The sequence below is a fragment of the Notolepis coatsorum genome, assembly GCF_963971535.1.
Source record: "Notolepis coatsorum genome assembly, chromosome: 2".
Lineage (NCBI taxonomy): Eukaryota > Metazoa > Chordata > Actinopteri > Aulopiformes > Paralepididae > Notolepis > Notolepis coatsorum.
Window position 1 is genome coordinate 38,986,375 of NC_140166.1, and position 27,880 is coordinate 39,014,254.

Sequence of the window (27,880 nt, forward strand, 5' to 3'; positions counted from 1 at the left end):
ATGATAATGTAGAATACACATTTACAGACTTTTTTTTAATATGGTCCATTTGCATGTTCTTGGTATCTGATTCTAGGGACATCTATGAATCTCAGGGAATGTATTCCCAGTGTCAGAAATACTGTGGGCTAGATCCACAAAGAATGGATTGCACGGTGCAAGTTGCACCCTTACTTACAATTCATTATGAATTGAAAATGGGGGACCCTGATGTAAACAAGACGAAAGTCTTTCTCTGGTCTGCATGCCCTTAACAATTGTGTGTATTGAGCCGTACTGTATTGTACCCATTCTGCAATCTGTTAATAACATTTTCATTCAATCAATCAATCTGCGCTGTGATTGATTGAATGAAAATCTTATTTTGAGTCAATTGTAATGAACCAAATGAGAATATCAATAATTTTTTTTTTATCTTTGACTGTGAATAACACCATGCTCAAACTGACCAGACCTGAAAAATCTAAGCAAATTAATAGATGGAAGATGATTAAACAGAAGGTTTTGTAGATACAGTACTGAATTCTGCCATCTGGACACATGCAATTTGAAATATGATTATAGAATATAGAATATCAGGCATAAAATGGTTATGCGATTAAAATGCGATTAATTAATTACAAATCCTGTAATTAATTAGATAAATTTTTTTAATCGCCTGACAGCACTACATCAGCTATTTCACAATTCTGGAGGACAATGATTTCATGTTAGAAATAGCTAGGTAACCATTTTGCCTGCATGTTGTAGATTTAAAAGCTTTGGCTTCAAGACCCATTCCTGCAATCTGCTGCCTATCAAAACATCCCAGTTGGCTCAGAACCGGGCCATGGGACTCTGTAAATAACGGAATAGCTTTTCAACTGCACTACTACACTAAGTATTTCATACAACTTAATGTCCAAAAATCCCCATTCTAATCCTTAAGATCATGTTGGTTATGTTAGTTAGTCTTTCTGTAGGGTTCAGGTCTTAAAAAAGGGAAATGCCACCCATTCACATTGTTATTCCTACGCCCCCAAAATCGCTCATTTATTTGGAGATGGTTTGGATTTAAAAGATTGGATGTATTGTGCAGCAAAACTATGGATGCTCAGGTTTGTCGTTTGAATTTTCATGTCTGGTAAATTTTAGCATGGTGTTATTCACCGTCAAAGATGAAAAAAAAAATCATATTCTCCTTTGGTTCATTAAAATGTACTCAAGCCTAGTAACGGACACAATATCTCTGACAATGGGAATACATTCCCTGAGATCCACAGATGTCTCTAGATACCAAGAACATGCAAATGGGCCTTGTAGAAGTGGAGCAATCTTCCGTTTACTTAGGTATGTATTTCTAGGCGGATTTTCAGAAAATAGGGCTAGGGTTTAAGAGGTTAAGATCCTCATTTGTTTATTTTGGCGACATCTATTGGTGATAAGTGGGCATTGCTGTTGCAGTTTTGCACTGTATTGACTTGCTTAAAATTTGAGAATTCATGCCAACTACTGATTTAATCTGCCGTTGCTGCTGGTGAAGTAAAACACATCACTTCCTGTGTGCCAGGACGATTTTCCCGGGAATGTCCTACCAGGCACCAGTGTTTAGAACAGCCAAGGACCACAAATGTAAAAACATTCAAGAACTGGTTAAGATAAGATAATATAAGATATTCCTTTATTGATCCCCTTGGGGAAATTCAGGCATCATAGCAGCATGGGGGAGGGGTACAGGTAGTAAAAACAACACAAGCAGTGTAAACAAATAAGTCAAAATAATTTACCATCTAACTATCTAACTAACTGAAATATACAGTATTCACAGTATCACAAGGTGCAGTATGCGTTATTGGTAGAATCACTATTGTGTTATATTAGTTGGCAACAGAGAGTGGCAAAATATAAATGTATTTATATGAAAATGTTAAGAGATTATTACTGTACCTGCACTGTAGCACACGCCTTTGTACTTGACAATGTTCTCGTGCTGAAGAGACTTGAGGATCTCGATCTCCCGCTCGAAGTCGCGCATGTGCTCCGCGGTGCTGTGCTGCAGCTTCTTCACGGCCACCACCTCCCCCGTGTTGTCCTGCAGCGGGTCGTACCGGCACATCTCCACGCTGCCAAAGTTGCCCTGATGGACGACGCCGGCAAAGGAAATAGGGGGACATTTGTTAAAATAGCAATGTCATTATTTGGGTGGAAGTGCAAGGTGATGAGACCAAATAGTTTTGTATTTGCATTGTATTTTTGATCACTTATATTTATTTATCCATGTATCCAAAATATATTTCATATGTATTTAAAGAATATGTGGTCAACTTTCAGTTTCAACTGAAATGTTGAAAAATGGAAGATGGAACACACACACAGGAAAATAAGAACTGAACTTATGTAGCACATGAGTTTTCCCAAATGACAATAAAAAATAAATACAATTTAAAATATAATTGTGACATCCATCAGGGAGCAGGTTTCTATACACATCCCTAGAATGGCCATCAATGGTCACAAGCAACGGCGTTCAGTTTGAGTGTAAGTGAAGGGGCAGTCCATTACCTTGCCCAGCAGCTGCAGGAATATGAGGTGTCTCTCTTCAAACTGGGCCGGCTCCTGGTTCTCCAAGGCCCCGCTGACCCAGCCAGGGCACACCGTCCTATTGGGCAGAATGTCACTCTCCACGATCAACTCATAGTCTGTGGACACAGATCACAACATGTAAGACGATGACATTCTGTTGGCGGCCCAGAGAGATGCATTCGGACCTCTGGCAAATAACAATCTATTGACAGATTAAAAATCACTTATGTGGATAATTCATTAAGCATAATAAATCAATCCCCATTTGATACTAGAAAATAAGTCATTAATGAGTAAGAATTCCATTCTACTTGTTACACTTTGCTTTTTATCTTCGTTTCACAGAGGATCATTTAAATATGGGAATGCTCTCAATATGAATGTGCGCTGCGACTCCCTATTTGGGTTCACAATCTCAAAAGCATGAGAAAGCAAAAGCAAAAGCCAAATCTTCAACATTAAAAGATGAGAAAGGTAGAAGCCCTGCCCCCCCAGCAGTCACTCCCTCTATCCTTGCTTCTTCCTCAAACCCACTGAGAGAGAGAGGAACCCAGGCTCCTCTGCCCCGGCAAATTCTGAGGACAGAGAGTGTGTTGCACTGGGGGTTGCTGAGAATACATTTGAGATTCCATGCTAGTGTGACCTAGATTCCCGGTGTGACATGAACAGTGGCTGGCTGGCTGGCTGGCGGAGGTATGCACTGACCGGGTGTAAAGAGGCTGTGAAGGTCACGGATGACGGCTCGAAAAGTAGGCCTGAACGCTGGCTCGTAGTCCATGCAGCTGGTGATCAGGTTAGCCAGCTCAGTCCACTTAGGGGCAGGTAGCTGGTGGCGATCCTCGTAAAACAGCCTTTTCTGTAGCAGAGAATGAACCGTTACTATGCGTCTGGGTGATGAAAAGGTCACAGTCACATGTAAACACACAAGTTAGAAATGTCCTCAAGTAAAGAAATTCCTAGGTCAACCAATAGTCATAGGACTTTTGTGAATGAAATCAACTACGTACTCAGTTCGTCAACAATCTGTAGAATTGCAATGATCATTATTCTTCTATTGAATGAATAAGGACCTCTTCATATCGAGTGCTTAACCCCTTAACACTTTGAGCGCCATGCCTGGTTTTCCGTTTTACCGGCTGAATGCCACCATCGGCGCCAATGTTAACGTTAATATCGCCTAATCTATGTTTTAAATTATGGCTATGTGTCTAATCTGCCCATCGCATTATCAAAGACTATTTTCCAGTCAGTGCTGTCAAGGCAGATTGTTTTTTTATCGCGTCGTTTCCGTTTCAGAGCAGTTAGAAAAGCCCCCGTTTTGATATAAAAAACAGCTCATTCTGGAGCATTCTATGAAAATCGTCTTTTAGTGGAATATTCCACAACGTTGATATTCGTCTGCCTTTTTATGAATCGTTTTCAAATAAACGCTAGATGATCAATATTATACGTGCACGCAAGCACATTATGGCCGCGCACGGATAATCGCTCCGTTGATTTCCTCACGGACTTTTACAGTGAAACCGAAAGAAGACATTTCACAAAACAGCTTATAACTTCATCAAACTTACTCTGATTATCCTAACACTGATAACATAGAGTCCTTACCTGACATCAGATGGTATCCAACTGGTATATTCCAATTCCTGATCACCATTCGAAAAAATCGATACGTGTATGGATCCAACGCGATACTGTAGATCTCCATGATCAGCGGGGATCTGAGGTTCCAGAATGAACTGTGGTAACCCCGGCTGGATCAGTGAACTGGAAAATGTGGAGTACCGGATTTTTTTCCCCATTCATTTTCATTGAGTCCATTCCAAAATCACTTATGTCATCTGGGAGACGACAGGGGGCGCTTTTTTCCACAGTGATCGCTGGCGCCGCTCGGCTATACTCGGGTAGGCTCGGGTGATGCAATAATTTTTCAGATCGCTAAAAAAATAAAATAATAAAAATTCAGAGAAATCTCGTGAGTGGCTAGCAACCACCTATAAAAAAAACCAGAGAAATCTCGTGAGTGGCACTCAAAGTGTTAAGCCTGATCGGCCCGGTACAGAGCCGAGATTTATTTAACATTGCACAAATAGATCAATACAGTCCGTATTAACAGGTCAATAATAATAATGATGACCAAAGCTTATGGTGCGTCCGGTCAGTTCTTGTAAGTAAAAAATTTACCACATAACCAAATCGTGTATACAAGAGGTGGTAGCGTTCAGGTGTGCTTAGTTTGGTCGGAAAGGCAGGACGAATCAGAACGGAGGCAGCAGATTCAGTAAGATTATTCAAACTTTCTTCCTTGATGCAGGTGGTTTAACCAATTTTGAGGAATCCCAGTATGTCAACATCATATTTCTGATGATGTATTGTGATACTCGATGTGCATAATAAATTATGTAAGGTGAAAGGTCACTGATATGGCACAACTCTTAACCCTTTCACTACCACACTACAGAAGGTTAACCCTTTCACTACCACACTACAGAAAAGGGTTAACCTTCTGTAGTGTGGTAGTGAAAGGGTTAAACTCGGGTATCATGGAACCTTTACCACTGGTATTTACCACTTGGTTGGCTGTTCCAATGCAATTTCCTGGCGGTATACCCAGAAATCTTCGACTTAAAAGAACACGCCAACATTTTGTCAAATTAGCTTACCGTCTTCAGAGAGAGACAAGAAGATAGATAAAAGTTTCCTCTCTGTGCGTTCAGTAGAAAGCTATCTGGCTGCACGTTAGCCTAGCTTAGCACAATGAATGGAAGCGGACAGTGCCGGTTAGCATTGTCCAACTATCACCTTAGAGTTGTCTAGTGTTCCCAGGGGCCTCTCTCCTCCGCTGCAGATCTCCCACAGCGTGGTCCCGAAGCTCCACTTGTCCCCCGCCAGGCTCAGGTTAGCAGGGTCCTCTATGCACTCAGGAGGGACCCATGGGATCCGCTCCAGCAGGACTGGCCACAGACACACCGGGGAAACAATCAAGCCTGATCCTCAACCATTTCATGAAAACTATTATTCGTTTTTTTTTATTTTTTTTTATCTTTTTCCCCCTCCATTTTCCTCCGATTTTCTCCCATCCCAATGTTAGTCGTATGCCAATTCCCAATCCCCTTCCTGGTCGCTGCGCACTTACCCCCCACAGTCAGATCATCTGGGAGAGTGGAGGCTATCACGATCCTCCCTGAGAGGGCGTAGCGTGTGGAAGGATCACACTATCCCACTCAGGTCCTATCCGCGCTTAGCAGGCGCCCCGACCGAACTGTAGGAGTCGCTGTTTACAACGACCCGGACCCACCCCGCCAGCTTCTCCCACCCTCTAATACAGCCAATTGTATTAGTGTGAATGGCCAGCCAAGCTGGTGACAACCCCGGAGCTGTGAGCTGGATTCGAACAGGCGAATCCAGCTCACAGCTCCGGGGTTGGTGACGAACGCAATCTCCGCTACGCCACCTAACCGCTATTATTAGTTTTTCTGTTATTTATTGTTGCTGTACTCGATTGATGCAGTTTTTTTATCCACCTTTTCTCCTTATTTTTCTATTTTTCTCCCATCCCAATTTCGCCTTGCCAATTCTCCCCTCCCCTGTCTCTAACGTTGCTAGACTATGCCTCCCACTGGTCGGCTGCAGTGAGCACCAAGCCTTGCATCACTTGTCCCCTCCGGTACACGAGGAGGCAGCTGTCGCATCTTTTCACCTGTACAGCGCAATCTCTCAGTGGCGAGGAGATCTCTCAGTGGCTTAAAACTGGAGTCCAATGCCAACGTCTTCAGCAGAGGACTCAAGGTATGGCCGAAATCAAAGCAGCAGTGCTCACACGCGGACTGGTTTTGTTATTTTGATCATGGACTCTTGTTCTGGTAACATTTGTTCTGATTTTTATTCTGTATTATACTGTTAATTTGATTCTATCTTTTAGAAAAGCCTCAATGGACTAGTGTTGAAAACTAGCACTTGTGCTATAAACACGCAAAACAACACATCTGGGCCCTCATTTATCAACGTTGCGTAGAAAGTGTTCTATTTCCGTTCCTACGCACGGAATTTAGAATGCGTGTACGCACAGAAATATCGGGATTTATCAACCGTGTGTACACGGGTCCTACGCACACTCCGTATTGATAAATACCATTTGTTCTTACCGTCAATGCTCGTGCATGATTATCCATATATGGTAATGAAACACCCCCGATGGGATGTACAATAATGGACTAACCCGAGCGAACTCTGAGAAACTTCACGAGCGAGATTGTTCATGGAGGCGCTGTCGAACCAAGAAGACACAACCCGTGTTATGGGATAAATAAAAGGCTGGCGGACTTGTACACAGTGATGTCAGATATCAACAACTCCCTAAGACCATTGCTGCAATTCTGCCTGGACAGCTCAAAATACTAATAAAGACCGTTAACCACTGTTTAGTGTGTCATTATAACCATGCTGGAATATGAATGCCTTTATTAGTTTCATTCGATTGGCTACCGGGTATAATATGATTTGTAGAGGCATACAATCTATTTTGTTGTCGGTATTAGCCTATATGAATTACATATAATAGCAGCCATAGCCTACATTATGCAACAGTAACTTGCGCATATATAATAGCACATGGCACAGCCCTGCGAAGCCTGCACAGTAAACTAACTTGATCGTTAATCTAGCTGTTGTATCTTTACGCTTATGAAAACATTAAATAATATGTATAGGCTATAGGCCGTCGTTTTGCATTAATAGCCTATATTCTCAAATGGCATTTAATGGCTATCCGCTGTGGGCTAAATCTCCTCGCTGACGGACCAGTATACCTTATATCATATCATATTCCTATATGTCTCCCAGGAATCGTGGGGCTCTGGACCTGGGGAATAAAGGTTGGGAAGACCCTGCTATTATAGCCTATCCTTTATAATGTTATAGGCTATTTCATTTACAGTTTACTCTATCAGCCTACCCAGCATGTAATACGTTCTTTGTTCAAACTCAACTCGTTATTATTTTGCGCATGCAGAAATACGGAAACGTTTTGATTTATATTTAAAAGGCTTTGACATTGTAAAACGAAATAAGTGGAATTTCGAAGTTATGTAAGCAGAATACAAGTCATATCACCCACACGATATATGCTACCTGTATATCCAGAGCATGTATGCTTTTCATTCATTTAAGACACATTTATTGCAAGGGTTTTGTAATACATATAAAACTCACAAATAACCTCTGGTCTCGTTGCAATGCGTTTTTAATTCTTTCTTATACAGTAGGAAGGGGGAAGAACACTATATTGTGCGTGTTCATATGACTTGTATTCTGCTTACAGCTTCGAAATTCCACTTATTTCGTTTAACAATGGCAAAGCATTTGAAATATAATCAAAACGTTCCTGTATTTCTGCAATCTATGCGCAAAATAATAACGAGTTGAATTACGCGGAGCGCAGTCAGTACACCCTGTATATTCCGATAACGCTATATAAACCATGCTGCATTCATTCAGAAAGAAAGACCTATTATTCCAAATGCTATTTATAGGGTTTTGACCATAATTGCACTACTGTCGCTATTTTACAATTAACTATAATGAATTACGGGGGTCATACAGAACACGTCAGTCAAACTAATGAACGAAAGCTTATTTCCGCGTTGAAACTAATGCATGAAACTGATGAAAGCATATGCCGTCCGTCTGCAGTATCCATATTCTACCGACTACCGCTGGGCGCCAGGTACGCATGCCCTGAGCTGAGCGTAAATATACTCACAAAGTCAAGCACACGTTCAAATTGATAAGTCCCACACTTTGCTTAGAAATGATCGTACGCACGGGTTACGCACATATCTGTGCGTACGCAACGTTGATAATAAATTAGGGCCCTGGTCTGTCCACTGTGACTGGTCCAATGTAGCTGTGGTGTCCATTTTAAATAAAAGTTTTCATTCAATGGTAATTTATTATATGTTACATCATTTGTACAGCTTATTGGACATGTTTCATAGCTCCGTTATAAATACATATTTTTGTGTACAAAGCTTTAACTAGTTCAACTAGTCAAGTCACTAGGCAACAGTTCGACAGTGTTCTTAAAACAACGGCCCAGGACAGATCGACTTAGATATGACATGTCCAAGTAAATCCCATCTTGTTCTTTTCTTGTTAATCTTGACTCCAGTCAGATACGACAAAACCCATCTTTGTTTTAATTTTCTCATCTTTGTTTACCTTTCTTGTCATATTTGTTATTAATTTGTCATCTTATGTCAGTCATGTCAATTATGTATTTATTGTAATTCTGACCAGAGCACGTTCTCACTTTCCTGGTCAGACACTTGTGTACACACACTTGTCTCTGATTTGTAAACTGAGGACTTTTTCTGTGATCACGGAAAATAAACCGATGTTAATTTTTTTACAACTTGACTCATCTGAATTTCTACACCTCACTGTCTCGGCTCATTTAAAATATTCCACAACATTAGCAAGAGATTGATAATGTGCATTTACGTTCAGAAATTCTGAAGGATTCTAGTAACATAAACTTGTGTAGGGCCAGGCAAAACACATCAGTTATTGCGATCAAGTCCGATATTTGAGCATATTCTATATATAAATATGATTTACTCAAACCAAAGATGAGTGAGAATCTGTATGGCGTAATTTGTTTTCCTCATGTTTGAGATATTCAGAAAGTATTGTTCCATCTTACATAAAAATCACAATCAAGCAATATCTCACATCAACCAATATGAAAACGTAGCATGTAATGATTTCTGTCCATAATTACACAGCCCTACTCCAATACAAAGCAATTTCATTCAACAATAAAAACATCAGTGCAGCTGAATAAATGGTCAAACGTTGCCCCCTTGTGGTGGAGGAGTGGTACCACACCAACTGTGTTGATTGGCAGAGGAGGAACAGGTAACTCACTTTCTTTAGGAAGGACAGTGATGCCGATGCCAGGGTCACTGAGTTTGATGAAGGGGGGGTTCCCCGACTTCCGGTCCTCTTCCCTGATCAGCAGAATGTTTTTAGCGCAGACGTTCCCGTGGGCCAGGTTCTTCTCCTCCTGTCGGTTCAAAGAAGGGGATGAGGTTCAGAGAATCCTGCCAAGATTGGCATAATCTCAAATCACACATTATAGTTTTTTCCCCCTCTCCCCCACAATACTTTGTGATAACTACTGTAAATCATTCTAAATCACTGTCGCTGATGGGCTGATGAGATGTTGATGTGATCTAGTGGTACAGACTAGAGCAGGGGTGGCCAACCCGCGGCTCGCGAGCCGCATGCGGCTCTTTGCCCGTCAATGTGCGGCTCTTCCATCCATAAAAAAAAAATAAAAAAAAATTATTATTTTTTAATTTTTTTTTTATGTCACTCATTCCATAAGGACGTAGAATAAACATTTACAATTTATTTTTAAATGGTCCATTTGCATGTTCTTGGTATCTGAATCTAGGGACATATATGGATCAGTGTCAGAAATAGTGTGTCTGTTACTAGGCTTGAGTAAATCGTAATGAACCAAAGGAGAATATCAATTCTATTTAAAAAAAAAATTATCTTTGACTGTGAATAACACCATGCTAAAATTGACCAGACCTGAAAAATCTAAGCAAATGAATAAAGGGAAGATGATTAAACAGAAGGTTTTGTAGATACAGTACTGAATTCTGCCATCTTTTTTATAATGTAAATTTCTCCACCATTTTTCATCATATTGCAACACCGTTTTTTGCAAGACGTTCACAGAAAGGTAGAGAAACTAACTGCGTTCTGTTTTATGGCAATAACGTTCAGGTTTGTGGGAGATAATCCGAAAAAATAAGAGAAATTAAAAAGTAAATCCAGAAGTCAGATGATTGACAGGGGCTGGTGTGAGCTGGGTAGGGTAGTTTTTCGAAATTTGAAAGCCCTGAGTCTCTTCCTTCAAAAGACTACACTCACTTTTGGCTGTGCCACTTCCTCCTGTCAATATGCGCCGGTTTCCGACTCAATGCCCTGAGATTTCTATAATCTTATATTTCACTAATAACAGTTAAAATAATTGGTAAACAAACGTAATGCTGAAAATATACACTTTTACTGTATATCTCGGGCTTAAGAGGTTAACCCTGTGAGGCCCAAATTAAAAAGAAATTAGCAACTTCAGAGGCCAGAGGGTGGGACATATAAACACATTTACTATAAAATAGCATTGTGAGGCTGAACAACAGGACCAATTGACTATACATGTGCTTAAAGGGGAACTATCTTATAAATGGCCTTTTTCAGTGTTTACCATTGTTTCTTAGCTATGTGGACTTATATTAATAGGATATATGTCTCTAATTCTCATATTGGCGCATTCTTCCAATTCTCTCACAATATTCACCCTCACTGAACTGAGTCATCTGAAAATGTGCATATCTGTGATGTCAGAGATTTCTCAGCTGCATAATAATGTGGCAGTTGATGTGGCAGTTGGCACCAGGCCACACAGTGGTTGACGCCCAGCCTCAAAACGGCTTAAGATCTTGAGGTAGAAAAATGCGGTTTTTAGTACTTGATTAGAAATACAAAACAATGTATTTTTTTTTGAAAAAAATCTAGGTGTTCCATAGACTCACAGGAATTGTGTAAAAGTGCCCAAATAGTGAAAGAAATAGTAAAATAGTTCCCCTTTAACATTTTTTAAATAAACATTATTTTTTTAAATGGCTAAAAGTGTTTTTGTAATTTTGCAACCGTGGGTCTCACAGGGTACTTTTAACCCTGTGAGGCCCAAATAAAAAAGACATTAGCAACTTCAGAGGCCAGAGGGTGAGACCTATAAACACATGAAGGGTGCCGTGACTGAAAAAAAAGGCTGAGAAACGCTGGTATATGGTGTGGCTCTTTGTGGTACCACAGTCATTTTTGTGGCTCTTAGTCTCTGACTGGTTGGCCACCCCTGGACTAGAGTATACAGCCTTAGTACCAAAGGTACAGCATATGGAGTGGCGAGTACAGTCTTCTAGGGCTGGATTAAAAAAATAAATCCTGATTCAAATAATTGTATCCTGATTTAGGACATTGAATCCTTGTGTTATGTTAATTACAGCTCCAGGAAGTTATGTAGATGAAAAAATAGCAATACCATGTTTTATAGGGCTGGACTCTCTAGCGAGGGTGGCGGAGAGGAGGAGCCTTGCTAATCTCCAGCCCATCAGGGAAAACCCCACCCACCCACTATACACAGACTTGGCTGACAGGAGGAGCATGTTCAGTGCTAGGCTCACACTACCCAAATGCAGCACTGAACGGCACAGGAAGTCCTTCATTCCAACAGCCATCAGACTATACAATGCATCACTGTGCCTCACTGCATCACTGAGCACAGAGCGGCTAGCGGCCTCCAGGCTCCACAACAGGGGGCAGCGACTGCTGCCAGACATTGACCTAGGAACCCAAGGAGGCAATAACACTACCTGATGCATACTGCACCTTATGTGACACTGAATATATATTTCAGTTAGTTAGATAGTTAATTATACTATATTGACCAATTTGTTTACACTGCTTGTGTTGTTTTTACTACCTGTCCCCCCCCTTCCCCCATGCTCAGTATATTTTACTGTATTTATTTACTGTATATTTTATTCCATTTTTATTCTATTTTACTCTACTCTTATCCTAGGCAATTTGATTTGTGTTATTATTCTAATTCGTGACCCGTCCTGTCTAAATGTTTAAATGTTGAGCGATTTGCAGTGTCAAATTTCCCACGGGATAATAAAAGTATTTCTATTCTATTCTATACCTATACCTTATCATTTCATTGAGATGTAATTAACAACACAAGGATTCAATGTCCCCGATGACTTCACTGGTGGCCATATTCAAACTGATTTACTCTCAATAACTGTTGAATGTGTGCATAACTGTTTCTGTATGTGTGTGAGATATTGTGCAAAATAAATCAGCGTTGTTTTTTGGTGAAGTGCTCCTTGAATGTAAACATTCATATTTCAATTTTTAAATGCACCAGGTTAGGTGATTAGTTCTAAGAATCTCTTCATGTCCAAGAAAAATGGGTATTGTAACTGAAATATCCCTAACTGATATTGAATTGAATCAGAGCCCTACAGTCAGTCTTCTATGAACTATATGTGAAGTCTCGTGGACAGTTTCCAGTGCAAATGCGGGGACCCATTACAAACTGTGGAACATATAATGAGCAGCTGCCCCCAAACACCAGCCACCGAATGGCGACCGTGGTCTAATCGACCTGGATGATGACACGTTGGACTGGCTTGCCTCAACGGAGCTGAAGGTCTAAGGACATACGCCAAAGAGAGAGATGTGAAGTCTGTCCTGTTTTTTGTTCTGTGCAAGTTGTATACATCATGTAAGCAGGGTTCCCACAGACATTGCAAAAAGAAATTCAAGGACTTTCAAGTACTTTTCTAAGCACCATTTTAAACGGGCATTTAAAGGGATATAATTCACATTTTTTTTTTAAGATTTATTTTTTGGCGTTTTATCGCTTTATTTCTACTGGGCAGTCCAGTAGGGAGAGACAGAGGAGGAATGGGAGACAGAGTGGGGGGAAGACATTCGGGAAATAACGACGGGTTCGGGAATCGAACCCGGGTCGCGCCTGTGAGCGCACTATGTGGTTCGCCACTGGGGCGCCCCATAATTCACTTTTAAATGCTGTTTTTGATTGAAAAGAAAATCTGATCGAATATTTATGGCTTAAAACCCATTTCCGACAATTAGTTACACTTTAGATAAAAAAGATTATATTTCTTGATTCAGAACTATTTTTATCATGGATGACCAAAACATTCAATGCAAATGGTTCATTTGAATTTCAATTACTTTTTAAGCACCTTCTTAAATTTGTTTGCCGTTTTCAAGGAATTCCAGGGCTTGACTGTCTTTTTTTAACAAAAACCAAGCACTTTAAGCACTTCAAGGACCTTGTGCGAACCCTGTGTAAGGTGTTTAGAATGTCTTTGTATTATGTGTTACAAAGACAAATTCTTGTATTCAGTGAGTGAACAAAGCGTTTCTAAGGTTTCATCAATACTTAATGATCGACTGATCAATGCATTGGTTCCGACACCACCACAGTTCCCACCGTGCGGTAAATCGTACCAGGAAGTTCATGGCCCAGGCCAGCTGCCTGGCCACTTCCAGTTTCCACAAGATGTTGACCAAGTTCTTGTTCTTCTTCAGGTAGGTGTCAAGGGAGCCAAACTTCACATACTCCTGCACCATGATGTCTGAAAGCACGTTTTTAAGGTATGGTTAAAACACAACCTGTTAAGATGGGGATTACAACCAAAGAAATGGCATTACAACACTTAACCTTTCACTACCACACTACAGAGTACAGACGGTTAACAGTCTGTAGTGTGGTAGTGAAAGGGTTAACCTTCTGTAGTGTGGTTGTGAAAGGGTTAACCTTATGTATTGTTGCAGTGGAAGGGTTAACCCTTTGGTAGTGTGGTAGTGAAAGGGTTAAAAAAAATGGCACCCATTTTAAGAATTCACATGTTATTCCATTACTCTTTGAAAGGAACACTCTTCCATTACTCTTTGAAAGGAACACTCTTCTATTACTCTTTGAAAGGAACACTCTTCCATTACTCTTTGAAAGGAACACTCTTCCATTACTCTTTGAAAGGAACACTCTTCCATTACTCTTTGAAAGGAACACTCTTCCACCCAAAGAAATAAAAGCAGATTTATGATGTCCATAATTTCACACATCCAAAACTAGAGTCTAGTTTGACGAATTAAAGACTTAACACAGAAACTAACTGGCGCCGCTCCGACCGGCTGCCTCTCTGTTCGCTCCGTCGAGACTGTGTTTACTATCTTGTCTAGCACAGTCTCTGGAGCGTAACAGTAAGAAGCATTTTGTATGAAAGTATTCGGTACTTCTGTATGACAACTATTAAAGAACTTGAACTTGAACTTGAGAAACACAGAATCACATAACACAGAAACTGTGAGGATGAAATACAGCTCAGCGAACTGAGCTCAGCGAATGAAAATAAAATACAAAAATAAATATCAAGGCCTGTGCATATATATGCCTTCCCAGGAACCGTTTATCACACACCATGGTTGTGATATTTTTTCATTTTCAGAATTTCACTGAGCTGTATTTAATACGTCCTGGAATGTGTCAGTAATTTGAACGAGACAAGTTTTTCAGTTCTGGGATGTGTGTGAGATGAGATTAATAAATCTGCCCCATTTCATGAGTGTTGAGGTTAAACCAATCAGGTTGGGGATTACACCACTTTAAACCTTTGATAACAATTCCATCAACATTTTCGTCACTGATCCTACATTTCTTATACAGATACATGGTGCACTACAGCTAGGCTATATCAGGTATAGATCATACAGCAACAAGTCTTGTGTGGCAGGTAACAGGGTTTCACTGAGCTGGCTATTGTAATCCTCCTAAGATTATCACACCACCGAGCCTCCTAGGAGAATAAAAGTGGGTGACAGCATTAGTTGGCACGCTCCTGGTACAATTAAACCATAATAACTGGCGTTTAGAAAGCAGGATGACTGGAAACGGTGTGTCTATAAATCAGATTGACTGGTATGTGTTTAAGAGTGAGTGAGTGAGTGAGTGAGTGAGTGAGTGAGTGAGTGTACGTGTCACACTTACTATCTTCCCCGCAGACACACACACCATAGGTAAGGACAAGGTGCTTATGAGACAATTGGCTCATCATGCTGGCGGCTTCAAAAAAAGACTGTAGCGGAGAGACAGAGAAAACGGATTACCTGAATTGTTCACATTTACTAATCACAAAGACAGTAAGTTGGCACTGTGAAGCTGATAAGGCATTTCCATCACTTCCAGGTCCTTTCCTACATGTTTTGCTTGAATATAAGAGAATAAGAATATAAGAGAATTCCAAACGTTTTCCAAACCATGTAATAAACTGTGTATACAAGGGATGAGCATTTGAAGGCAAATACATTTTCGAATATTCTATTAAAACAAGCTTGAATTCGCAATAGCTATGACGGTGTACGACGTGCAAGTATCCATGTACACACATACACACACCAGGCCATGTGAGCGGATCGGAGCGTGAGCGGCGCGGGGCGCGGAGCGGGCGGTTTTGACGTGAGCGAGGAGTGGGTTTTTAAATGGGTCGGCGCGACGTCCGGAGCGAGAGTTCTCCTCCGCTCCAATCCACTCCAGGTCGCTCACAGTGGTTTAACACTGTTGATGTAATATACATGCAGTACAATGCCAAAGCAACAGATGGCGATGTACAAACATGAAGGCCATTTTCAACCAATGAGAAGGGTGAACCTGTGATATCCGGTTCAGGCTTTGTCACTGTAGAGACGCCCACACTCATGGTGCGTTCACGTCAGGTGGGAAGAAGCGGAAGAACCAGCTTCCGACTGGGAAAAGCCATTCACGTCAGCCTCCTAGTGGTAATTCCTACTAGGTCATATGGGAGTTTTTTATATACCCCGATATCTCCCACTTCGCGTCCCGAAATGCGGAAGTATCAACCATCATGGCAGCAAGCTTGATGGCGATGTCGGCAATACAAGGTAAATACAAATCAAAATGATCACTTTGATCACATAATCAGAATAATACAATCATACTGCTGTACTCTTCATATGAAAAACGAGCTATACTTGCTGCTGTTCGTCTACAGTTGATTTTAACGTAACTTGTTAACGACTTGTAGCAATAGGTTAGCAGTAGGCTAAGATCGCCATCTTGGATGTGGGCGTTTCCTCGAGTTCAACGCGTGAATGCTTCCTAGTTGTAGCAACGAGATGTCATCTGGTTCGTCCGCTTCTTCCCACCTGACGTGAACGCACCTTCACTCCTGATAGAAAACGTATCGACGCCATTGTTGTTGACGTTAGCTTACATGCTAACGTTAATGGCAGCGACCATAGCATTGTGGCTCGGCTAGCCTATCATCGCTTAATAGAGCTAGTGGATGGATAAACAACGTTATTTAACATTGCAGAATGGGTACAATTACAATGCGGCTCAATACAAACAATTGTTAAGGGGCCCAGGGGGTGTAGACTGTTGTAGTTTGAGCTGATTTACACCATGCTCAAAAAAAAAAAAAAATCTGCCGAGCGATCTGGCGCGGGGCTCGATTCAAGGTGAGCGGGGAGCGAGCGGAGAGCGACTTGGGGGCGGGGTCAACATGATCGATTAGCGGAGCGGACCAAGCTTTAAAGAGCGAAGAGCGGATTTCTCGGCCGCGCCGATCCGCTCACGTGGCCTGACACACACACACCCTCCTCCATTACAAGTTTCAGCCTCCTAGGGCAAAAACTGTGGCCATTAGAGGGTGGGGGACACTTTTGTGGACGACTAACCAACCAACAGAGCGAACTATAGAGCTGCTGGTCACAGTTAAAAAAAATAGTTTGATTGGTTAACCAAACTACCCCCCTCCCATAATGTAGCCTAGAGGGCTTCTGTGATCGTCACCTTCACTAAACAAATAATCATATTTACAATAAATATATTTATAAATATATTTAGTCAAATAAATAAGGAAACCAAAACTAAAACCACAAACAAAGCAATCAGCTATAGTTGAATACCTACGTCAATTTAGAACAACCATGCCCATCCCTACACCGTTCTTGCACAGACCTCAGAGTAATTCCTGTGGGCCTGGTCCAGGACCTTCATGATGACGTCCGTCTGGTGCACAAGCCCATAGTCACCCAGCTCCTTGCGGACACCTTTGAAGATCTTGGTAAATGTCCCTTGACCCAGACTCTCTGTCTGAAAAGGGAGACACACAGATATCAACTTTTATGTTGGCAAAATAAACCCCCTGAATGCAGGGCTGTCATGATCCTGACACACAGTCGTGTATATACTGTTGCATAAACATAAAGATGTGTGGCGTGCAGCTTACAAATTCCAGGTCGTCTTTTCTTATCTTGTGGAACACCATTTGGCTGACGTTGTGTCGCTGTAGCGAGGGGGACAGAGGCACTTCTGAGCCCTTGTTGCTCCTGCACACCATCAGGCAGGACTTTTCTGTCAGCAGAAACAAAACAACAACTTAATCTATATTAAATCACAATACATTAATTAAAAAGGATTATTTAGATATTAAAAAAGCAGAATTCAACAACGCCCTTCCCAATCAGAACGCATCAGGGGGCCTCCAAAGCCACACCCTGCTGGATAGCTATGCGTTAGCAGCAGGCCTTCGTCACTTGAGGGTTTGATAGACGGCTCGCTCATTCCAATCATTTGACTTGGTCGTTCATTTGATTGGATGTCGTTTTAGCTCCTGCCCCTTACCGGAATAGTGTCAAATGTTTTTATTTTATCTATATAAATAAATACCATTCATTACTGTCAAGGTATAAGTTAGAAATCACCTCGGAGTCCACATATCCCAGGACTTGACATGGACCACACACACATAGTGTAGTGAAGAAGGCCCGTCAGAGCCTAAAAAAATTCAAAGTGAGTCAGAAGATCTTAAAGAACTTAAAGAGCACACGACCGCAGCAGACTGCAGAGAGTGACTCGATCAGCCGATCGCACAAATGGAGGTGGGCTTCCCACTCTCCAGGACATTTACACCAGGCGTTGCAGGGTCAAGGCTAAGAGAATAGTCAAAATACTCTAGCCAGTAGCCACCCAAATAACTGCCTCTTTCCACTGCTGTGGTCAGGCAAGCGCTACCGGAGTCTCATGGCCAGTACAGAGACTCAAAAGGAGCTTCCATCTCCAGGCCATCATGACATTCAATGACTATGAATCACCAACCACCCATCTTCATCCATTGCACACACTCACTTTAAACAAACACTCACCTTTAACATTCACTTACACTTTTAACACACCATATTGTATCTATTTATTACATAAAGATTTGCACTACATCCATACCTCATTTTTGCATTTTAAAAGTTTGTATTTTGTACCTCAGTTTGTATTTTGTACATTAGTTTGTATATTTTGTATAATGTTTGGACTTTATTCTTTTTTACTTTATGAAGCACATTTTCAGGGGGCTCATACAGAACCAAGCATTTCACTGTAATGTACATGTACTTTATACGTGACAAATAAAAACAAACTTGAAATGCTGCCAATAATCAGCAGCCGCCTTTTAATTCTTAAAGACATACACACACACACACAAGAGTGACTGCGATCTGACCAACAGTAATAGAGATTTTCACCTCTTAACAGTCCTGCAAATTTAGCATAAAACGCCTGTCGATTGTGTACCGAAAGTAAATTGGAAGCCATTCTGAAACCATAAATAACGTTTTTTTTAATTGAATTGAATTTGTAGCAGATGCATAGGTCTGGCCTCTTTTGAAAGGAAACACTCCACAACAGGTGCTATCGTCATAGAGTTAGGTTTGAACACACTGAAATAAAGGTTTTTCATTTTCGTCTGAATTATTTTGCAAACAGATGCCTGCAGATCTATCTACTCTATAGTTATTAGCTGAAAACACTGCTGGGGCCATAGCCTGTAGTCTTATCTAGAAGATGTCGATAACAATATCACAAAGAATTTGTGTTTTACACATCTTTATGTAATGGTATGTTTAGGCGTTTTTCCAAGAATTTGTGAGAAGAGTCAACACTACCTCAGTCCTCTCTCCCCCTCCCCCACTAATCTCTTGTCACATACACCACCCGCACCCCTTCTCACACAACAACAGATCAAGAACAGATTAGCGCAATTTGTGCTCCGGAGAGACAGGCGCACGTTTGTTCTCTTGCGTACGGTACGATTTTACCGCTTCTCGGTCTCAGAAAACCAACTCAAGTAAGATGTCATTCTTTTTCAGACTTTCATTGGCTACACAAACAGTCAATCATTTTCAGCATCAGTGGTGATTTGTCCGGTCATTGAGGGGCGAAACCGGAGGTGGTAACTTTTTCCAAACTGATGCTCGTTGGGTTTTATAACCCGAGATTGGAAGCACGTAATAGGTCAAGTGGTGTGTCAATCAAACTATGGCCATTTTAGCTTTCAACCGATGTGTTGGTTGATAGACAATTACAGAGTGACGCCGGCAGACGGTTGTAAAGTGTGTTGCACCGGCTGCACAGGCCAACGGCTAACTTATATTATAAAAGGTTTTACTTTTCAGTTTACACACAGTAGTGTGTGTGTTAAAAACTAACCACTGTGTGTGCCGCTAAAACATTGAGTTGTTGCATGCCGAATAAAGACCTCTGCGACAGGTCCTGCATTATTATTATTATAGAAGCAACCAAAAACAATGAAATCAGATGCAGTAAAACCTCTGGATGTTTTTAGTACCTTTGGATTTGGGTGGGCAGCACTTGCTGAATTGGAAAACGATGCCGTCGGAGCGTACGGTTTCCTTCTGGTAACAGCCCAGCAGTTCCTGCAGGCTGCTGAAGTTCCTTTTGGTTCCACTGAGGTTGAACTCACCGCGGGCAGATCTGGTGATCTGGCAGTGCTTGTACTCTACGGCATCACACACCTAGTGTGAAACACACCAGGGAGGGAGAGACCATTACATAGAATAATAATAATTTATAAAAAAAACTTTTTTAAATCAATCTGAATTTCAGTGTGTCGTCAAGTTATTTCACCATTACGTACATCCAATGTGTATCAAATCTTTTAAATGTCACATACCCCCACAGGGAAGGTCAGAAAATACTTGTTGTAGTCTTTGGGGCTGCATCGCAAGATGTATAATCCCCGCTTGTTTCCAGATTTATGCAGTCGGTGAATAGCAAACTCCATTCTGTGAATAACAAACACATTATATCACATGAACACAGGTCAAGGCAGACGATATGGCCTGCCATGAGCTCCAACACTGGCCAGCAACAAACTCCACACACACACACACTCGCCTCTGGAGTTAGTCTTGTATGCGATTCTCCCATCGCTAAAAAAGCCATGTACAGCCATGTATGTTAATCGTGATTAATCGCAAATGAATCGCATATTTTTTATCCGTTATAAATCTACCTTAAACTGATATTTTTCAAGTTTTAATACTCTTATCAACATGAGTAGACAAATGCTTGCTTTATGCAAAAAAATCATATTTATTTATTGCCACAATGAGAAATACTGTCCAGAATCATCAAGTAACTAAGATGTGCAAACTGCATTGTAAAACAAAATGCTGAAATCATGAACAAATTAAATAAAAGCCCAACTAACGCAGTAGTGTGTTGAACTTTACACTTGAACTATTCATCCCCATTTTTTTGTTTAAGCAGCCATTTAACACAAAAGGATGACCCTCATGCATTGAAAATTTGCACCAAATAAAAAAAAACAGAGTGATGCACAAAATAACTAAAATAATAATTTTAAACAATGAATAAAGTGTGCATGAAATAATAGGGGAAAGAATAAGTTAGGAACTTGTTACAGTCACCCACACAAGGGCTGAGGACTCACCCCCTCTCTCTCTCACACCCCTCGTTGAGTCAGAAACAAACATAATATCAATAAGAGTATCGAACCTACCCTGGGTAAATAAAGGTAAAACATATTTTTATTATAAAAAATTAAATAAATAAATAAACAGCCCATTAACACTATCAGTGCCAGCCTTGTTTTCCTTTTTACCCCCTTGAATGCCATCATCCACTTCAACGTTAGCGTAAAAAAACCGCATAATCTATGTTTTAAATTATGGCTATGTGTCTAATCTGCCCGTTGCTTATCAATTTGTTTGCAGTCAACATTGTCGAAACTGTTTTTTTTTATCGGTTCATATCCTTTTTATAGCATTTCGAAAAGCTATCGTTCTCTCGAAAATTTCCGGAAAATTGAAAGATTCCCCCATAAACGGCATTTATTGGAATATTCTCGAATACACTAGACACGTTGTCATTTGTCGGCCTATTTATGAATCGTTTTCAAATAAACGCTAGATTATCGATAGTATATGTGTACCGTACTTTTCGGACTATAAGCCGCGGCTTTTTTCCCCATTTTTTGACCCTGCGGCTTATATAACGGTGCGGCTTATATGTGGACAAAACCCGAAAATCAAAATATTGCTTTTTTTACTGCATTGAAATGTTATTTATCTGTTCCCTTATTTGCTAAACTTAATACAACTTGTAAATGAGTTAATGTTATTTGTCCGACAGTATTGTGTCCCAATGGGAGTCATTCTCTGTAGAGGTGGGAACTTAAAGCTCAATATAAGAACGGCCATGCACCACCACTCACAGAATCGAGAAAGAGCAATCAATCTGTCAATCCTTTCCGTGTCCGGGCCGGGTGAGGTTTCCCGTGTTGAGTTAAATGAAGCCGCAGGCTCCACTCCTTACATATGGTAATTAAACATTAAAAACACATGCGGCTTATAGTCCAGTGCGGCTTATATATGTACACATCATTCAATTTAGCTGCTGCGGCTTATAGTCAGGTGCGGCTTATAGTGCGAAAAGTACGGTACTTATGCACGCTATAGAAGCGGGCTGAAAAATCTATTCTCTCATTTCCTCAGCATCACACACACACACACATGGCACATGCTGATATCTCAGTGAATACAGCTCTGATTATCCTAAAACTGGTAACATAGACTCCTTACCTTAGATCAGATGTTCTCCAAAAAGATTATTCCAATTCCTGATCGCCGTTTATTGATTGATTATTGGCTGCTGTAAATATATATTCCACGCTGCTTTCCAACTCGCGATCACTTCCCTCACCATCAGATCCATCGCCAGCATAATGGAGCCAGTAGGCTCCCCCACAGGGATCTCCCAGTATAATCGAATGGCCTGCAGTTACACAGGGATAGACGATAGGGGGCGGTATTTTCCCATCTGAGCTCCTAGAGGGTCTGCTGTACCAACGGGAGACTCGGTTGATGAAATATGAATTCAGATCGCTAATAAAGAAATCAAACGACAATACACGTCGTCGGCACTCAAAGTGTTAATGTTGCGTCAAAAATAATTGTGCCATTAAAATAATTTTGCGTTAACTCGTTAATAACGAGATAACTTTGACAGCCTTACCGTGTACACATTCAATTATGACATACTCCAATAATCTAGCTCTACAGGCTTGTTAGCTGGCTAGCAGCATATCAAGACCAAAACACAACAGCCGATAGTCCACCAACAATGTTGCAAGCTGATTGCCAGAGCAATTAACTTAACACATTCCTGGCCAAAATAAATACGTGATTGGGCGCCATCCTTAAAAGGCCAACCACGTAATACGTGTTACCACTCGGTTTTGCTTTTATTCCATTTTAATATCCTACTCAATGTCACGGATCTGTATTTTGGCTGGAAACGGCATATGAGGACTCCGAAAGTGCAGTACCGGCCAGATGCTGGTATTGGCGCCGTCTGGATAATGCAGTTTCCCCTGTTGCAGACCGGGTGTCACTTTTTTTTCATTCCAGGTTAGCTTTTCTGTTAGCCTGAAGCTATGGCTTTGCCAGATCGCCTGGAATACTTTTTGCGACGCCGAATTCAGTATGCAGTAAAGGAATATAGCATCAGCCAATGGACATATCGATCTACCAGATGGCGATCAAATAACTGAAATTCTTTTTGGAATCCAACCGGCCACAGGTAAGAGCGATTTGACGTCAATTTCAGTCTGATCGGGGCTTGTTCTCATAGCCATCCACCCGGTCAGCGTATGATGTTGCAATAACGAATGCCGTTATTTTAGTAATCAATAATCAGAAACGACTCCCCCCCCCCCTTTCATGCATTCATGGTGGACCATGATACCGATCATATGCATTTGATTTTTAACTCTAGCTTGTGTTGGGCCGAAACGCCAATCTATTTAACGTTATTAGCTTAGCGCCCTATAACTACTGGTAGCTTTGCAGGAATTACCCCAGAACATTGCGGTATATAGTTCATATTCACAACGCTATAAAATGGGAACGTATTGATGAAAAAAAAATCTTTATGGCATATTGAAGGGAAGGTTGATACCGTCAATTGACAATGGACACATAGCAATAATATAAAATATAGATTTAGCTCTACAAACAACCTCACGCAGTGAAAACTTGTAATGAAAAGCTGGCCTCATAGAGTGGGATTAGACGGGCCCCAATGTCCCTGAATGTGTTAATGAGCAATTAATGTAACACATTCACCACTGGCAACTAGGTAAATTACTAAAAGGACGAATGCTTTAGTGGGGGAAAAAACGTGTCAGACATCCATCACTCACAGGAGGAGTTTAGCGAAGGGTGAACTGAACATCACAAATCCCCACTATAAACAAATTAAAAAATAAAAGATGTCAGCTTTTTAACCAAAATGATTAGCTAAGCTGTGAAAGGTGTGATGCTTTTGGTCCAGTTCAAGCAAGAATTCTCAACATCACTTACGAGATGGGGCCGTGGCAATGGCAAGTGATGGTCTCCACAAGCCTAGGGGGCGCTACTTCCTTACAGAGGTAGTGATGTGCGTCTGACGTGAGGCGGTAGTAGCCATCGATAAGGGACACGAAGGACAGGGCTTCGGCGAGGCTCTGGAACTCCAGCTCCTGAGACAGAAGAACATCAAATTTAAGGTGGATAAGTCTTTGATGATTTAGTTCTACAGGCCTTTCGTAGAGTGTCGTTTCCTTTGCTGCCATTTGTTGGTATGGAAACCTTGGCGTTAAAACAAAATAATGCCCTTAACGGGATAGTGAGGGGGGCTACAAGATTGTGGGGGTACAATTTAGCTGTCTGGGTCATATATATGACGAGCAGGTGCTCAAGAAAGCATCATCTATTAGAGCAGACAGCTTATCACCCCCTAAATCCGGGATGCGTCTATTCTTTTACCAACGGATTTCCAGTTCCACGTTCGCGTTCTGCGATCTGATTGGCCACCGACGTTTCTGGTGCGATCTGATTGGCCACTGACGTTTCTGGTCATGTGACATGTGCGCCCAATCGCGTGATGCGCCCATTTCCGCCTCGAACAGCAGCAAACTACCTAACGCCTAGTTTATCACTGGTTAAGCTTAGGCGACTCTTTCGAAGTTGGTTAAGGTTAGAGTTTGGAATCAGGGCTGGTGTTCTATCGCCCTGCTCTAAGACAAACTCTAACCTTAACCAACTTCGAAAGAGTGCCTAAGCTTAACCGGTGGCAGAACTTGCCGTCACACGATTGGCGCGACCAGAAACGCCAGTGGCCAATCAGCGTGCAGAACGCGGAACTGGAAATCCATTGGTAAAAGTATTCAGGCATCCGGGATATCAATTATTGCCTTCCGGCCAACGTTTAGAGACCCCTGCAGCAAAAAGCTCTCATTTATACCTACCTCCATTTGTGCCATCAATAAAGGAAGCAGGAGACGGTAGCTTTGAGGTGGGCGGGTGGGGTCATGTAGTAGCTTATTTAGCTGTTATCATTATCTGATCTTGTGACCATGTACATGTCCGTCTATGTTCTTCTTGTATGTATGTTTACTGTGTTTTTGGAGTTATTATCTGCTGTAACATGAATTGCCCAGTTTGGGACATGCTAATAAACTTGACTTGACGTGATCAACAGCGGCAGAATTACGTCAACAGGATTCTGTCACATCAACAGGAAATGTAATATTATTCTCCAACCATCTGTAAAAGGATACATGAACATTTTTTAATGCTATTTACATGGCAGGAGAACATGGTCAGAGGATCTGGAGGGCAGACGAGTCTTACCAGATTCTTGCCGTCTTGCTTGTTGACGGTGACCACCCGACTCTCCATGGTGCCGTCCTTGTTGGCCTGCTTGATGCTGATGTCAGTGACGTCTGGGAAGTCACACAGAGTCTGCAGCTCCTGCTGGCCAAATCAAAATCACAAATACCTCAGTGTACAAGAGATGGCTCTTTTTAGAAGAGAGGTTCTGACGTTCTGGGTCACTTGATGTTAGACTCGAGTTAACAATAGTGGTCGACCAATATGGGTTTTTCAATGGCAGATGGAGATGTTTTTTTTTTTTTTTTATCCGACAAAATACAACAATTTTATACCAATAACAAATTAGACAAAACATTTCTAAAACTTAAATTAATATTTATTTAAGACAAATGTCATTGTCCGTCTGCATTATCTCTGTTTATTTAAGTAGATCTGCACTCTTGTTAATGCAGTGTACTTATTTTATTTCAAAATTGTTCACTTGCACAGCCTGCTCATATCATCTACCAAGTGACTAATGTTAGAGGTGACTCAAACGCTCATTAAACACTGCCAAGTCAGCTTGGTGTATTGAAGCACGCCACAGACACACACACACACGCACAGACAGACACACACAAACAAACACAGGGAGAGAGAAATGGGTTCAGTAATCGGCCGATACATTTCTGCTGTACTGAAAATGACTGATTAAGTCGATGGTCATTATTTTGTAACAAGAAATCTGCTGCTGTTGGAAGACTTGCTCAATTTAATTTCTGCTAAGAGGATAAATGATAGTGACAACCTTCAAGAAGAATAACATGCAAGTCAATAAAATGGTAAATGGACTGCATTTATATAGCACTTTTATCCAAAGTTATGCCTCACATTCACCCATTTACTCACACATTCACCAACGGCGGAGGCAACGTGCAAGGTGCAGTTATGGGTTAAGCGTCTTAACCAGACAACCACTCTCAATCTCTCAATAAGATTAGCAAGCCAAGCTTGCCCAAAATTTGCAACACGCAAGTCTGTCATATCTAAGATAAGAGAGAAGTCTGTCGTTGATAAGAGAAATACAAGAAAGGCTTTGGCATAGCTCCCTTGATATGAAACTTTTCCTGTTGCAGGTTGCCAGGGATTTTACAATAAGAACAAGCCTGTATGAGAGCCACAGCTTCACTTACTTGACTTAAACCCTTTGGCTCTTTGAGGTGTAAAGGTCATTCACAAAGATCTAAAGCAGGCTTTGTGTTGAACAGTCTCCTATACTTACTTTTTCTTTTTAAAACGAAAAGGTGAGTAAATGGCCTCTCATTGAAAGCAAGAGCTGTATTGATTTTTTAATTATGCTTCGTCAAATTATAACACTCTTCATTTTAGTTGTAGTGATTATATTAGGGATGCACAGAATATTCGGCCGCCGAAAATTATCGGCCGAAAATGGTTAAAAATGCATTTTCGGCTTTCGGCCAAACGGGTTTTAGCACCAAAAATATATCACTGAATGTCAAAGAACAGGGTTACGTTACGTTCGTAACCTAAAGTGTTGTTGTGATGACGTAATCAAAACGCGGCTACGTGAGCAGCTTGGCAGCTCTTCCTGCATTCTGCAGCCCGTAATAACTAACTCCTCTTGGGAGTCGTGCTGTTTCTATGTAAACTCCACGAGCAACGCATCCAATAAATGCGTCTTTAACATGATTTATATCCTCGCCATTACTATATGCCCGTCGCGGTTAAAACCGTTTTAACTAACGTTAGCTGTAACGGCCAAAATGGACTTAATGTGCAATGGATTTATGTGACCAGGGGGTGGCGCTTCTTTTATATAAGCGTCAGGTACACCTGTAGGAGGAGGAGTTTTGACCCGGAAAATGCAATGGTTTTTGACCGCACGTACGACGCAGGTCTCAGGTCGAAATGTTTGTATCCAATTAGGTATCATATTCATTATCGTTTAATCAGTTTAAGGAACAAAAACAAGGATATTCTGTTTGCACGGTGAAGCAAATAAATATCATTTTCCAAGAAAGCTGCCTGCATTGTGTCATTGGGACAAGGACTGTTTGGTATGAGACCAGGAATATAACTGCGCGTCAGCCAGTCTAACTGGGGATCAAGATTTCTCAGTAGCTCCGTATAAGACGGGAGCTCCTTTAATATTAGTCAAAAACCCACGCACCAGTTGGACTCTTGCTTGGAGACTGGGGAAGATTCGATGCGTTAGGGGACGTCGGAGAATCTCCACCGGAGGAAGGCGAGGAGCTGCTGTTGTTGTTGTGTGGAGGAAGAGGATTCTACTGTTGCTGCTGCATCGCGGATCCGCCTGCAGCCGTTCGTGGAGGAGGAAGACACCGGTGCTGACCCGAAGTGGCTGAGGATCAGTACTGGACCGCGAGTACTGATCCGTGAGGCGACATCATGGTACCCAACGCAAGGAGGTATGTGAATAGCGCTATATAAATACATGGCCATGTAAAATTGTGTGCACACATAACTTGGGGTTGAGCGTAAATCCATGGTTGCTGAAGAGGAATAACACTTGACTACGCGGACCTTTTTTGTAGTGACTATGTTGCGCGACTCGTCACCAACCGTCTCGTTTTAATTCAGACAATCTAATAACATGGCGGCGCGCAAAACGGCATCAAACGTTTCC

General features: G+C 41.4%; 1 protein-coding gene across 3 annotated transcripts in view; it reads right to left on the minus strand.

Moving 5' to 3' along the window:
• The window catches only part of jak2b (Janus kinase 2b), a 62,450-nt gene that overhangs the window by 15,645 nt on the left and 18,925 nt on the right, over positions 1-27,880 (minus strand). For 2 of the 3 annotated variants that reach the window (XR_014619414.1, XM_084308705.1), the window contains exons 7-19: positions 25,252-25,374; positions 23,941-24,098; positions 20,226-20,337; positions 19,881-20,067; positions 17,490-17,614; positions 17,219-17,353; positions 15,227-15,314; positions 13,687-13,814; positions 9,490-9,628; positions 5,365-5,516; positions 3,268-3,418; positions 2,542-2,678; positions 1,927-2,116 (exon numbers count right to left, since the gene is read on the minus strand). Coding sequence is in view for 2 of the 3 variants with exons in the window: in XM_084308705.1 (XP_084164831.1) it covers positions 1,927-2,116; positions 2,542-2,678; positions 3,268-3,418; positions 5,365-5,516; positions 9,490-9,628; positions 13,687-13,814; positions 15,227-15,314; positions 17,219-17,353; positions 17,490-17,614; positions 19,881-20,067; positions 20,226-20,337; positions 23,941-24,098; positions 25,252-25,374 (1,825 nt within the window). In the remaining variant the exon portion in view is untranslated. The remainder of the gene's footprint in view (positions 1-1,926; positions 2,117-2,541; positions 2,679-3,267; positions 3,419-5,364; positions 5,517-9,489; positions 9,629-13,686; positions 13,815-15,226; positions 15,315-17,218; positions 17,354-17,489; positions 17,615-19,880; positions 20,068-20,225; positions 20,338-23,940; positions 24,099-25,251; positions 25,375-27,880) is intronic. The other variant, XM_084308706.1, reaches the window with a different exon arrangement.